This window comes from Musa acuminata, chromosome BXJ1-4, assembly GCF_036884655.1.
Source record: "Musa acuminata AAA Group cultivar baxijiao chromosome BXJ1-4, Cavendish_Baxijiao_AAA, whole genome shotgun sequence".
Taxonomy (NCBI): Eukaryota; Viridiplantae; Streptophyta; class Magnoliopsida; order Zingiberales; family Musaceae; genus Musa; species Musa acuminata.
The window spans coordinates 2,627,546-2,641,331 of NC_088330.1; the positions used below are offsets into that span (position 1 = coordinate 2,627,546).

General features: G+C 41.3%; 4 protein-coding genes across 5 annotated transcripts; 3 read left to right on the plus strand and 1 right to left on the minus strand.

The window, feature by feature from the left end:
- Positions 1-103: 103 nt before the first annotated feature.
- Positions 104-4,619, minus strand: LOC103980224 (ras-related protein Rab11B-like). The gene is made up of 2 exons (XM_009396545.3): positions 4,171-4,619; positions 104-826 (listed from the first exon to the last, which is right to left on the minus strand). The coding sequence occupies exons 1-2, from the start codon at positions 4,386-4,388 to the stop codon at positions 397-399; spliced, it is 648 nt and encodes a 215-aa protein (XP_009394820.2). The 5' UTR covers positions 4,389-4,619; the 3' UTR covers positions 104-396.
- Positions 4,620-5,338: 719 nt separating this feature from the next.
- On the plus strand, positions 5,339-7,146 carry LOC135641333 (glucosidase 2 subunit beta-like). 2 transcript variants are annotated; one of them, XM_065156691.1, is made up of 5 exons: positions 5,339-5,662; positions 5,763-5,903; positions 6,284-6,379; positions 6,531-6,716; positions 6,808-7,146. In XM_065156691.1, the coding sequence occupies exons 1-5, from the start codon at positions 5,527-5,529 to the stop codon at positions 6,915-6,917; spliced, it is 669 nt and encodes a 222-aa protein (XP_065012763.1). In that variant the 5' UTR covers positions 5,339-5,526; the 3' UTR covers positions 6,918-7,146. The 2 variants fall into 2 exon arrangements, with proteins under 2 accessions (XP_065012763.1, XP_065012769.1); XM_065156697.1 differs by having other exon boundaries at positions 5,340-5,662; positions 5,763-5,876.
- Positions 7,147-7,619: 473 nt separating this feature from the next.
- On the plus strand, positions 7,620-8,657 carry LOC135671991 (pentatricopeptide repeat-containing protein At1g06270-like). The gene has a single exon (XM_065180449.1). It carries the CDS (start codon positions 7,620-7,622, stop codon positions 8,655-8,657), a length of 1,038 nt encoding a protein of 345 aa, XP_065036521.1.
- Positions 8,658-11,053: 2,396 nt separating this feature from the next.
- On the plus strand, positions 11,054-12,877 carry LOC103980220 (WRKY transcription factor 28). The gene is made up of 3 exons (XM_009396541.3): positions 11,054-11,619; positions 12,032-12,175; positions 12,265-12,877. The coding sequence occupies exons 1-3, from the start codon at positions 11,129-11,131 to the stop codon at positions 12,617-12,619; spliced, it is 990 nt and encodes a 329-aa protein (XP_009394816.2). The 5' UTR covers positions 11,054-11,128; the 3' UTR covers positions 12,620-12,877.
- Positions 12,878-13,786: the final 909 nt, after the last annotated feature.

The following is a 13,786-nucleotide window of genomic DNA, read 5'->3' on the forward strand; positions in this document are numbered from 1 at the left end:
AAGAAGATGAAGATGATCCATATTTCACAGCTGAAGCTCAATGAATCAATTTTTAGTTAAAGAACCAACAAATTGCTTAGCAACACATTTATTCTGATGACCGCAATGTTCTTCATGTAAACAATCAGTTAATGAGACAGGACCTAAAAAAATAAAAATGCAGCAATGGCAAAGTAAATTGAATTACTTCGGTGGAATAGAACAACCTCTGCGGGTGTAAATTCTCATCTCAAGCCCCAAGGACATGTTTGAACCCTCACTGCTACCAAAAGGAGTTAAATCCTAATGCGAACAATATTAATTTTTTTTGTGATAACTTCCAACATCTCTATCACGACTTTATATCTTTCTTCACAAAAAATTTCCACATCACAAATTCAATCCAATTTTGTAGATCTAAGTTGAGCAGCAACTAACCTTCTTAATAGCAGAAACGTCATCCTTGCCCATGTTGATCGTCTGCCCCTTTGGCAAACTTGTTGAATCATTGCCGGCCTCGAGTGCCTTCCTGCTGACCACCTGATATATTTGGGTGAGCACTTCATTGAAGGCCGCCTCCACGTTTGTTGATTCCAGAGCAGACGTCTCCATGAAAAATGTGTTCTCCTTTTCAGCAAAAGCCGTCGCGTCCTCGGTGGTAGCAGCCCTGAGATGGCGTACATCTGCCTTATTTCCTACAAGCATGATGACAATGCTTGTATCAGTATGATCTCTGAGCTCCTTCAACCATCTCTCCACATTCTCAAATGTCACATTGCGAGTTATGTCATAGACCACAAGTGCGCCTACTGCTCCCCGATAATAAGCACTCGTAATTGCCCGATATCTGTTTTGACAGGAAGAAAGCAGGCAACAGGTCAATCTTATGAGACTCGTAAAATGGAAGCACTCAACACTGATCATGAGGGGATGATCAGGTCAGGAAAAGCTAATAAAACAATACCATAGAGGCTAATCGATACAAAACATTTCTAACACAAGAACATAAAATTCTTTCCAGATAAATAGTCAAGAGTAGAAGACGACAACCAGTTAGACAAAGAGAATTCAGTATGCAACGATGCTTAAAAATTAACAACAAAGGAACAAGTGCAATGTAGATCTTGTCATGCAAGACAATCAGTTTCTCCACCAAGACGTTAGCCACAGCTTGCATGCCTATAAGATCCACTTATAAATTGAAAGAACACAATGGGTAATAGGTAGTTGTTCTGATAGTTCAAGAATTTTCATGTAATTGCTAAATCCATTATGAATCTGCTTCAATTGCTTGCTCGTCATAATTGCTAAATCCAGTAGTCACATATGGTACACCTTTACATAGCCATACAGGATATTAGAACTCCTCCATACTTTTATTTATTCAATTCACATCAATTATTGACTACACAGAAAAAAATAATTTTCTCCAAAAACCGGTCTTTCAAGCCATATTGCAAGCCATCAATGCTTTATACATCTAATTTCTTCAAGAGAAAAAGCAACTAAAAATCTTTTATTCATAGATGCGCTAAGAAAAACTTTATTAACTAAAAGTTATAATCATTTTCTTTGCGCCTATCTACTGTGACGATGACAAAGAAAATAAAACATCTTTTTGTTGCAAATTAATAGACAAAAATTCTAGTATAAGCATTTGATTCCACTGCATGACATTTAGAAATTTTGGGAGAAATAGTATCAATCTATGACATGCCTTTCTCAGTGTTCTATCTATATGTGCATCTGCTTACCAAAGCTTCTAGGTTTATATTTTACTGTTTCCTCACCCCGCCAAAAAAGAAGAATGTGTACTTTTGAATAAGGTTATAGCATTTTACCAGGAATCTATGACAAATTGTGATATATCCTAAAAACTAGAGACACTACCTACTCATTTTTAACTGATGTCAACAACTGCTTTCAAATTGATGCCATTATCTGATATCAAAACAAAAGGAAAATCTCACTCAAGGTAAGTGTCAACCTATCTACCATTTTTGTTGGCAGTAATTCTCCACAGTTAAACTCCATAAAGCCAGGCAAAAAATGTATATTTCCACACCGACAACAGGATTCTTACAAAACATTCAAATTCTGCCCATATCCCAAAATTTTAGTAATAGAAAATTCTCATCTTAGGGTAGCTTGCCTCTGATGTTCTGAAGAGACCTTTTAATCTTCAATCTTGCCAATTTCATCAGTGTTTAGTATTCTGGACCTACAAGTCTCACAGCAAAAATTAAATAATTGAAACCTGGCCCCGTGCGAGTCTACAGATAAGTGAAATATTGGCCCCTTTGGTTCCTTCCACTCGCATAATGTACTATGTTAAATTTCACATTGTTTTGCAATACAAAGTTCATCACCTGAAATGATTCAAACTACTTTAAATTGGAGGCTGATATCAAGAAGAGAGAAGAAAACCAACAGCTCGTGATCAGCCCTTAGCACTTTTCTTCTAGCTTCACCTAATAATATAAAACAAAAAACCGTTTACTTGTGCCAGGCAATGATAAGTTTGATATGCTATGTTCATTTAAATATGAGATCTCAGAATGGGTGCAAGAAGGTACTTTCATTTTCCATGAAGAATATGCTTTTATTTTTAATCTATCTATTTATGATAATATTTTAGTGATTCAAAAAATTGTTCACTCCTTGTATAACTTCAAAGGTCAAAACCCTTATATCATGCTTAAATTGGATTTGAAAAGGTCAATAGGGTTTCTTGGCAGGCCATTTTGGCGATTTTGAGGTTGACCAATTTTTCTGGATAAATTCGTTTCTTGGATTAAAGCTTGTCTAACATTTGCATGTCTTTTGAACAGTCAACTGTCTCAATTTTTTGTGGGGGAATAAGAGAACGAAGGAAGGTGATCCTAGTTTCCTTTATCTCTACATTTATGTGTCTCAGCATTTATTTTTTTTGCTTAATGATGCTTTTTTTCAAAAAGACAATTATACCTATTTGCTTTAAGCGGTCTTTTAAGTTTTGCCACCTGTTGTATGCTGATGATACCATTGTATGTTTTCGTACTAACCAGAGTTCTTCTCAGAATGTGCATCGTATTTTTTAAAACTCTTACCAATCAAAAAATAAATGTGTTTATATCTGAGATTATTTTTCCTAGGCATTCATGAGTAGGGATGTGAAGAGGGACATCTATAATGTTTTTGAGGTTAAGGAGGGGCATTTTCTTTTGGTTACCTCAGTACTTTGATTACACCTAGGAGAATGGAGAAATCTAACCTCAACGCCTTGGTTTAGCTTATCACAAATCAATTGGGTCAATGGCATGGATCCTTGTCCCAAGCTAAACACATTGTTTTGATGAACAACATGAATGAAGCATGACTCTAATACCATTAATGTTAGTGAAAAATAATCTATAAATTGAATATGCAATGAAAAATAAAAGTACCTCCCATCATAATTGTTCAAGAACAAGTTTTTGGATGGAAGAACACTGAACTTCTTGAATGATGCACTCAAAAACAAATTAGTCTCTTATGGAACTTCAAGACTGCTTATACCTTGATGGATAGTCATAGGACTATATATAAGCTAGACAAGAGACCCTAATTCATGAAATATTTAGTGTCATGCTTAATATTTTATCCTTAATGCTTTTATCCATCATGAAATCAATTGAAAGCATTTTGAGGTAACTTCTTCATTAGCGACTAATAAAAAATATTTTATTTGATCATCAATCAATGTAACTTATATCACCATTATTATGACACTAATGCAATTGAAATCACTCAATTGGACATGTGAACCAAATATATTGTAGGATTCCAATTATCTTTGAAAATTCCAACACCATTTTCTTTTCATGACATAACCAACGAAAATGGTAATTGTTTTTCTCGTTTTCATTTCTATCAATAGGAATGATCAAGTAATTTGATATCAAAACTCATTATCAAGTCCGGCTCTGTGATCAAGAAGATTGAGTTCAAGGACTTGGGTTTGCATGCCTAAAGCAACAAGAGGAAATAATGGGTGCTGGGATTAAATTCCTTAGGCCATGCTGAGATCCTTTACCAACGATGACAAGCGGCATCAGAGAAACAAAACAATGCAGTCATGCCAGGGATCTAAAAGATGCGATCCTCAGCCTCGAGAGATTGGATCGAAACTAATCATGATAAAAAAGAAGGAAAAAAGGGAGGAGATCGGACCTCTCTTGGCCGGCGGTGTCCCAAATCTGGGCCTTGACGACCTTGCCATCAATGCGGATGCTCCGCGTGGCGAACTCGACGCCGATGGTGGCCTTGGACTCGTTGCTGAACTCGTTCCGCGTGAACCGCGAGAGGAGGTTCGACTTCCCGACGCCGGAGTCGCCGACGAGCACCACCTTGAAGAGGTAATCGTAGTCGTCGTCTGCCCTATACGTCATTCTTCCTGCCCCGTCTCCTCCTTCGACCGCCCCGCAATCAGATCCGTGACCTCCACTTGCTTCGGAACGCCGTCACGGGGAGAGTCGCGGGCATTGCGAGAGAGAACGAGGAAGCGTGCGAGAGCGAGAGGAAGGCTCAGAGAAGGGAATCAAGTACGAGGGTTTGTGTTGTGGATCCGCAGAGGAAGAAAAAGAAGAAGATAATGGAATGCCGTTTGTTTTGATGATGCGCGCAACGGTGCCTATTAAAACCGCAATTCTTCTGTTTCTTATATGCTTATAAACCAAACGAAATGAAATGTACAAATACTGGCCTATTTTTTCATTAAAAAAATTACGAATATTCTAATATTAGTCAGAAAAGAAGGAAGCGGGTTTTTCCATAATAAAATGAATTTATTATTTAAAAGTCGTATTACATGTCGCATTAGTTAGAGAACCATATATGATATCTAAACAATTATCTTAGTACTTGAACATAATTTATTTTTATTTAAATAATTAAAAGGTTCACGAATCCAATTTAAATGGATTTACTAGGACACTGAAAAATTATTATTATATCCGAATATAAACCCAACTAACATTCACACACTCCAACAACAAAAAAAAAGGGGCATGTTTTTCTATTTTCCAACTTGTACCAATTTTATTTAATTGGGTTAGAGAGATTAAAATACCTGATGATTCTAAACAACCTACCTATCAGCTTTATATTTCTAAATAATTAATTATAAGAGCAAAACTCCCATCTTAAAATAATATTTGTTTATTTGATTGTAAAAGTGCCGAGAGAGGATGGAATTCTTTCGTCTTTGTTTATTTGATTTTATTCATTATTAATCTAAAAATATATGTTTATTTTTCGTTTTTATATATCCTTTAATTTCGAAGCCGCTTCCTTTATACTCTATTCGTGTAGCATACAGAAATGGTTCCTTTTTTGGTTTACGGTGGGGCCCTCGTCGTAGAATCAACACCAGTCAAGACGGACCGATACGCCGTCCTCGCGAGAACGAAGCCGATCCGCGGCGACTTGCAGCGACCAAATTGTGGTGGGAAGGCAGGGGAAGGCCCTGACGTGCCTTCGATGCTCTGATGCGCACCTTCTTCCACAGCAGACAGCTCCGATCTGTCCATGGAGAGGGTTAGCGTCGGGCGGATCAGCTTAATGGGGGCGAGGCCGGACGGCTGCCTACTCTGCTTCGCCGTTCTCGCCCTATCCTCCTCCGTGCTGCTCTCTGCTTCCCCTCTTCGTGGCGTCTCCCCACAAGGTGCTATTCCCCTCCTTTTTTATTTCTCCTCTCCGTTTTCTGACTGCTTCTCTGTCCTCTACTTATCTTAATCGTTCTTGTTGCTTTGGGGGTCTTGCAGATGAGATGTACCTTGCAGGGCCGGTGATCGGCTGCAGAGACGGCTCCAGAACTTTCACCAAGGACCGGCTGAACGACGGATTCTGCGATTGCCCTGACGGAACTGATGAACCCGGTGCCCTCCTTCTCCTCCTGGATTTGGGTGCTGTTCGGTTGATTGTTCTCTAGAACGTTTTAGCTGTTATTTGTGTGATTCATTATGCTACTTTGATGATACAAGATTACAGATACATAGGATGAACTGGCATAGGATGATACAAGATTACAGATTCAAAATGACCACACATCAATGATTCTTAGCAATCAAGAGCTTAAAAGTTGGCAATTTTAGCAGTGATCTTTTCGTAAACTGGCATGCATCATATTTTTGTAATGTTGGAAAAAAACAGTGCACCGACATGATGAAATAGAGGAGTATCATTTTTTAATTCTTGGTGATTGTTATATTTGATGTTCTTCTCAAAATTTAAACACTTTTTTTCTTACCATGCCACTGGGCTCTATCTTGTTTATGTATTACAGGAACTTCTGCTTGCCCGGAAAGCAAATTCTACTGCAGAAATTTAGGAGCTAAACCTGAGTTCGTGTTTTCTTCTCGGGTGAATGATTATATCTGTGGTGAGTAAACTTAAGAACATTCTTTCTTCTCGCAACTTGAAAGCATCTTTCTCACATATTTCTCGATGCTGGTTTTGTGATGATGTAAAGCTGCCGATTTATTGAGGCATCTGATCCACAGCAACTCTTTCTTAATGATAAATATTTCTAGACTGTTGTGATGGAAGTGACGAGTATCGTAGTGGCGTTCACTGTCCAAACACATGCCGCAAGGATCAGAATGTTTCTGAAGAGAGTACTGATGATTCAACTTCAGAAACTAACAATTTGGATGACACTAATGAAGAAGATGGGAAAATTAGAGTTGATCGGGAGGATCTCCTCCAGAAGTTACGAGGTACCAATATGTGCTATCGAAGGCATTAATGCTACGGAAAGCAATTTATAATTTGTATACGGCATTTGATATGTGAATCTTTTTTTTGCAGGGTTGAAGGTGGTGTTGGTCATACAGGTACTGTCTGCGATGCTTATCATTGTTCTTTGTCTGTACCATCGACGCAGTAGATTTCGGAGAAGACGACATCATTTGAAGTAGTAATGAAGTTGCTTTTCTTTAGTCTGACCAAAAAGCATAAAATTTTCTGAAGCTTATGGCATGTCGACATAGATATTGCAACTTTCAGAAGTCTGTAGTAACTTGATCTTACTGTGTGATATCTTTTCCAGCCTCCAATTTGGTTATCTCAAAGAATTGTTGCTTAAGACAAAGCATGCACTTGAGATATCAAAGCGTATTATCCATCAGACTCATCATCTTCAGTTCATGTTGGTGTTCAACCTCCGTTAAATCGCAGACCATGTAGAACAATATTGTGTATGTTATTTTACATTGTGAGAGACATAGAATTTTTTGGTTTGACCCAATAAATTTACGGGAATTGTCTTAAGATTGTGGTCACTCATCTGAATACGGAACATAGACCCTTCCTTAATTAAGCTTTTATCACAGGATTCTAAAACGTAGGATTCTAAAACTGACCTCTGTCGATTTAGTTTCGGTTTCAGGTTATGCTAAACTGGAACAGATGGTTTAGGAACCATGGTCAATCCAACCTTAACGTATTATAATCTTCAATTTCTGCTAGGTTGTTTTTTGTAATTGGGATATGGGAGGATTAAGATGCACTCCAGGCTAAGTGGAGCAAGATCAGCTCCAAGAATATAGAGCGAAATCAATCGATTTGGTTGCAGTCTGACTAGGTTACTCGGAACTTCGGGCGGAAGGCGAAATTGCAGAATGGCCCATGCAAAGCTAGCTGGTTTGCTTCGTCATCTACAACGCCGCCGCTTCTGCGGCAGCTCCTTCCCCGACCTCATCGAAACACCTCCCAAGTGTTCCATCAGGGCTGCCATCGAGTCAAGAGACCACCGCGACATCCCTCACCTCCTCCTCGCCAGCTCCTCCAACCCTAACCCTAACCCTAACCCCTTCTCCTACCTCTCCCTCCTTCCCCCGACCCTCGCCGCCGCCACCGTTGCCGACCTCCTGCAATCCTTCGCTGCCCTCCGCCCCCGCTCCCTCCCTTACCCCGCCTACGCCGCTCTTCTCTCCTTCACGCTCCCCAACCCCATTCCTAGCCCTGCCCCCTCCTCCGTCCTCTTCCCCGCCGCCCTCGCCGTCCTCCAGTCGGCCCTTCGATCTGGCCGCCCCCCTCCCCGGGAGACCCGCCACTCCCTCCCCCTCAACTGGCTCGCCCTTCGCCGCCGCTGCTCCGTCCTCGCGATTATATCCTCCATGCGCCCCCTCGGCTTCCGCCCAACCGACCTCAACACCCTCAACTACCTCATCTCCTCCCTCTGCGCCGCCGGTGAGACCGATGAGGCCGCCGCCGTCCTCAGGGGAATGCCCACTGCCCGGATCGACCCGGACAGCGGGAGCTACTGCGAAGTGATCGAGGCGATCGACGGAGATGCGGCGGAGGAGCTCCTGGTGGAGATGGTGGTGAGAAGGGGGATGCTGCCGAGGAAGGGGACGGTGGCCCGGGTGGCGGCGGCGATGAGGGCGCAGGGCGACGCCAGGCGGGGGGCGGAGCTACTGAGGCTGTTGGAGAGGGCGGGTTGCGCTGTGGGATTCGAGGCGTACGAGATCGTGGCGGAGGGTTGTTTGAAGAGCGGTGAAGTGGTGGCGGCGGCGCGGGTGCTGGCGGAGATGGTCGGGAGGGGTTTCGTACCTTCTATCGGGGTGCGGCTGGGGGTGGTGGAGGGGCTGGCAGCGATCGGGCAGGGCCAGCTCTCCGTCGACGTGAGGCGGAGGCTTGCGGGGATACGGTCGTGAAGGGAAAACGGTTCTCTTCGATCGCGGAAACGGCGGACCAGCCAGTCGAGTTGAACCCCCCTGCGAACCGTCCGTCTCAGTTATTCGATCGGGCGCAGCGGATGTCCCGTTGAAGACCGGTCCGGTCTGCACGGGTTTCTTGTGGACCCGGTCGGCTTAGGTATGCACAACGGGTCTTGCTCTCTGTCTCTCTCAAGATATCATCTCCATGAAGGTAGGTATACGGTAAAGTTTCTTTATTTTAATCGACAAAAATATTTGGTTATTAAAGTTTATAGAGAACTCTTCTCGAATCGTTATCTGGACCACATTTAAACAATCGTTAGTCCGACGCACGAGAAGTTGGACTGCTTCAGCACTGAAAAGCCCATGCACTATTTACAACAAATAAATGAACAGTAAGTGTTATAGCAATCAATTATCTTTTTTTGCATTTTACATCAAATCAGAGATCCTCAGATTAAATTTGTGTGCAGCGATATGATTAATTAGTGATTAGGGGTCGATTCAACGGTAGCTACTAAACCTCAGACACCAGCACGTTGGAGAAGACGTGGAAATTTAGCCGCTGATTTTGGTCAGTGTTGGCTTTGGAGAAGCCGTCCATCTCAGTCCATGTCTCACGGCCTCGGCATGTGTTATCGTGGTCTTCTCCGATGGAGACGACTCCCAACCATCAACCAAATTCCACCCGATCCCATCACTTTCTCAATGTAGTCAACAATCTCATGCTCCTCCTCTTCCTGTCGCCACACTCCTTTTTCACGCCACCTCGCACAACTTTAGCTTGAGAAAACAGACGTAGTGATTAAGCAACCGCCCGCCCCTTGTTTTGAAGTACAAACCACGGTATGTATCCTTCTTCTTCTTGCATCCTGCCGTCACTTAAATGCTGGCTTCTCCTTTGTGCCCGTCGCCGGTCGGTGATTGTTGTGGTCGGGTGACCACAATGGAACGATGACAGGATGCAGTTGTCCTATTCCTCTTTTGGGTTCAAAACAATACAAGTCAAACAAAGAACGATTGAATTATAAAAGTTCTTCCTCTATTTCTCTCGCCATATCTTTTACACATGAAATTCATGCAATATAGACAAGTTTTAGAAATGAAAATCTATATATCTTTATTTATTTTGAGATATTCTAACAAAATATGAATCAAGATAAACAATTTTTACCCTATTTATTTTGCATTGGTTTGTTTGTTGGGTATGTGAATATATTAATGTTACATGAATTTTGATTCCTAATTATTTTGAATATTTGAATTATCTTAGCTGAGTCCAACCAGAAATACATATACATGTACAATCAAAATGAAGTGGACCAAATCATTCAAGTTAATATGATGGTTCTCTCCATGTTTAAATTTGCAACTGAAATCAAAATATAAGGATGACAGATTGACGCCTTTAAACTTTATTTATAAGAAGCCAATTTACAAAATAAATCAAACAACAAGGAGGAGATTCTTGGACATGCACAAGTGACATCATTGGAGCAAATAGCATTTCGAATTTGTTGCCGAAAGGAAGTGATCAAATTGGAAATCTGATTTAATAAATCACTTAGATCTGAGCGAGGAAAACATGAAGAAACACTTAGATCTGAGCTAAAAGCATATTGTAATTGTGGGTCTCACAGAGAAAACGAAAATTGTGAGTCTCACAATCGAAATGGTCTAACTAAAACGTGATTCCTCCTACATTTATTTTATCTTTCACATCAGAAAGAGGGAGAGGTTTGTTCGCAACGTCAAAAAGAGTGGCTTAATGGTGCTCGCTGATTAAGATGCGATAAAGCAAAATGTATTTTCATTTACTCATGCTCTATCTGACGTGTATATATGCATATATATAATATTGTCAAAAAGAAAGTCAAAATTAACGTCGATCTTAGGCAGTCGTAGCGAAAATTGACCGTCAATTTCCGAACCACCGAAGTAGATTCATGTCTCATTCACGCGAGTGAAGACAACTCGGTCAAACAACTGCCGCAGCCACAATAGTCTTCGCACGTTTCCCACCCTGCGTCTGATGCTTATCGAACGGACGGCGATGACAACAACGCGGCCGGCCCTCGCTACCGGGGCCCATGTGCTGAGTGCCGGTCAAATGCCTGTGCTCCCTTAATGTCACGCGCGTCCGTTGGCCGCGCTGCCTCTCTTTAGCCCCTCTTCCCGTGACCCGCGGTAGCCGATGTTGCCTACCTCGTCGCTGACTCATATCCCCCGGTTGGCTTACTCAGACCGAGCAAGATTCCATCCCCATCCCCATCCCCATCCCCTTCCCCTTCTCCATTTCCCATCCATGTGTTTTTCATCAGCGATAAAAAGCCAGGAAAATAAATAAGCGGAATATATGAATGAAAAAAAAAAAAAAAAGTAAATATCATTTATATAATTACAAGTAGCTCGTTGTCTACGCTTCCTTCCACCCCTTCTGCCCCCTCTTTGCACCACAAGCGCTCGTCATGCCCGGAGATCATGAGGAAGCGGACCACTACCACATCCCGTTCCATGACGAGCTCTCGTCGCTCTTCCCCCAGAAGCCCGCAGGCGGCGACGCTAACGACACTGGTTCGCTTGGTTTCGACCAGCAAGCGGAATCGCCGCTGGTAAACTTCACCGACGCTTTCCGTGGCTCGAACATGGACTACGGTGTGATAGCTAGAGCTCTCGGTCTGTCGTGTCCGGCGCCGTCGAAGTTTCTACGTTCCGGTGGGACGGCGTCTCGTGAACTGATGGTGGATGTTGGCAATGGTAGGAAGAGCTTGGTACCTTCGTTGGGTTGCAGTTTAGGCGCGACTCCGGTGACGCCTAACTCTTCGATTTCCTCGTCGTCCACTGAAGCCGCCGGCGAAGAAGCTGCAGAACGGTGCAAGAAGGATGAGAAGAAGCAGGGGGAGGAGCAGAAGAAACAGGCCAAGGGAGACGAGGAAGGAGGTGATAAGCCGAAGACACTGTAAGTTGGACGGCCGCTCTCTTTCCATTTCTTTTTCCTTTCCTGCTTTGTTTCTTTGATCTTTTCAAAGGTCGGATTTTGTTGGATCGTAACAGTTTCTGTAGGTAGCAGATTGAGGTAGAAAAGTTCCATCAGCTTGCCTAACAAAATTTCTAGGGTTTCTCACCTTTGCCTAACGAAACAAGATTTTTAGGTTTCCTTCAAGCAAAAAAAGTTCCTTCTCCTCTTTCTCACTTTAGGATCTGCACCTTCCTATTCTAACGAGATAAGCTTTTTGGCTAGGAAGAATCCGTAACTCTGAAGATCTTGTCTCTTTCCGTTGATTCTGTCAGTCATCTCCTTATGTCATTCTTTGGCATGCAATTACGATCACTAACCTCCAGGAGCTAATGGTTTGAAATCTAATGAGCAGGAGCACAGCCAAGAAGAAAGCCGAGAAAAGGCAAAGGGAGCCTGCCTTCGCTTTCGTGACCAAAAGCGAGGTTGATCATTTGGAAGACGGCTATCGCTGGAGAAAGTATGGCCAGAAAGCAGTCAAGAACAGCCCATATCCAAGGTTAGTCAAATTGTGAGGCTCGACCATTTCCATCAATCCCTTTACCACACTCACTGATCTCTTTTGCTTCTCGAAATCAATGATCTCAGGAGCTACTATCGCTGCACGACTCAGAAGTGCCCGGTGAAGAAGAGGGTGGAGAGATCTTACCAAGACCCAAAGATCGTGGTGACCACTTACGAAGGGAAACATACTCATCAGAGCCCCGCAGCAGTGCGAGGGAGCACACACCTAGCGGCACCTCCGACGACGATGCCGGTGAGCTTCTACCATGACCTTATGATGCATCAAGTGCCCCAACTGAGCAATACTTGCCAGCAAGGGAACATAAACCCTAACATGTATCTGGCAAACCTACCGCCTTCTCTGCAGCAGCACCAATTCCCTGAATATGGCCTCCTGCAAGACGTACTATTCTCTTTTGATCACGGCAGCCAGCCATGATATGGTTGCACCGCAGTCTCGTGTTCTCGATCTCCGTTGTTATGTGATACGTGATCCTTTAGAACTCTTTGTACATGCTTCATGCTGCAATAGTTTGTAATAATCTAGCTAACTATCCATGAATTGATGAAGCTAGCAATGCAAATGTAGTCCTTATGACACACCCAGCGGCCAGTGGAAGAGCTTTCTTCTAGTTTGGGAAAGAAGAAGATACATCGTTCTGGCGATGCAAATGTCTTTATTTGGCTGTTGGATTTATTTCGCGTGGAAAGGGCTGCCTGTGTTTCTCATGCATGGTGACTCATATATATATATATATATATATATATATATATATATATATATAGGGGATGATTATTCTAAATTTTTTTTTATTTTTTTAAAGTGCCCATGTTTTCATTAGTTTTCAAATGGTGGTGTTGTTTTAAATAATACCAAAAAATTCCCTCATCAATTTTGATGAATTTTTTTTGCTAGTTTTGGAGACTCTATAAACCAGTCTATAGAGTGTGACAGTCCAAATGGATGCACCGTTACAGTTTTTATTTGAATAATTTATAGAATTTTTTATTAAAGTACTGAAATCATTGTAAAACTAGTGAAAAACATTAACAGTGATATTATATTATGTTTATAGTTGATTTGATTATGGTTAAGGGTTCATTTAGATCATTTTTTAGGTTGTATAATATTTTTGTTGTAGTGACCAAGATATAATAGATCAATTTTTGGTCCCTATTTGGATGATATTGTTCTTAAACTATTATAAATATCTATATAAACTATAATATATTATATCAAATGGTTTCTAGTATGTTTTTATTCCATTTAACTTACTTATAGCGTTCTTTAATAGCATTATATTGTTTTTTATGAGGTACTGAAAGTATTATGTATGTTTCTTTAGTTATCATTACTCATAGATTATTATGATACTAAATTTATATACTAAAAATTAATTTGATAGATATTATGAGTTCATTTATATTATTTATAATATTTAAAATAAATTTTATCATATTTTTGCTGTGGTAGATAAATTATTATAACATCTACTTAGACCAAAACTAGCGAGAAAAATATATTGAAGTTGTTGAGGGTATTTACAATATAATTTAAAAGGTACAATTTGAGAAAAAAAAATTATTTTGGTTAAAATAAAAAAGA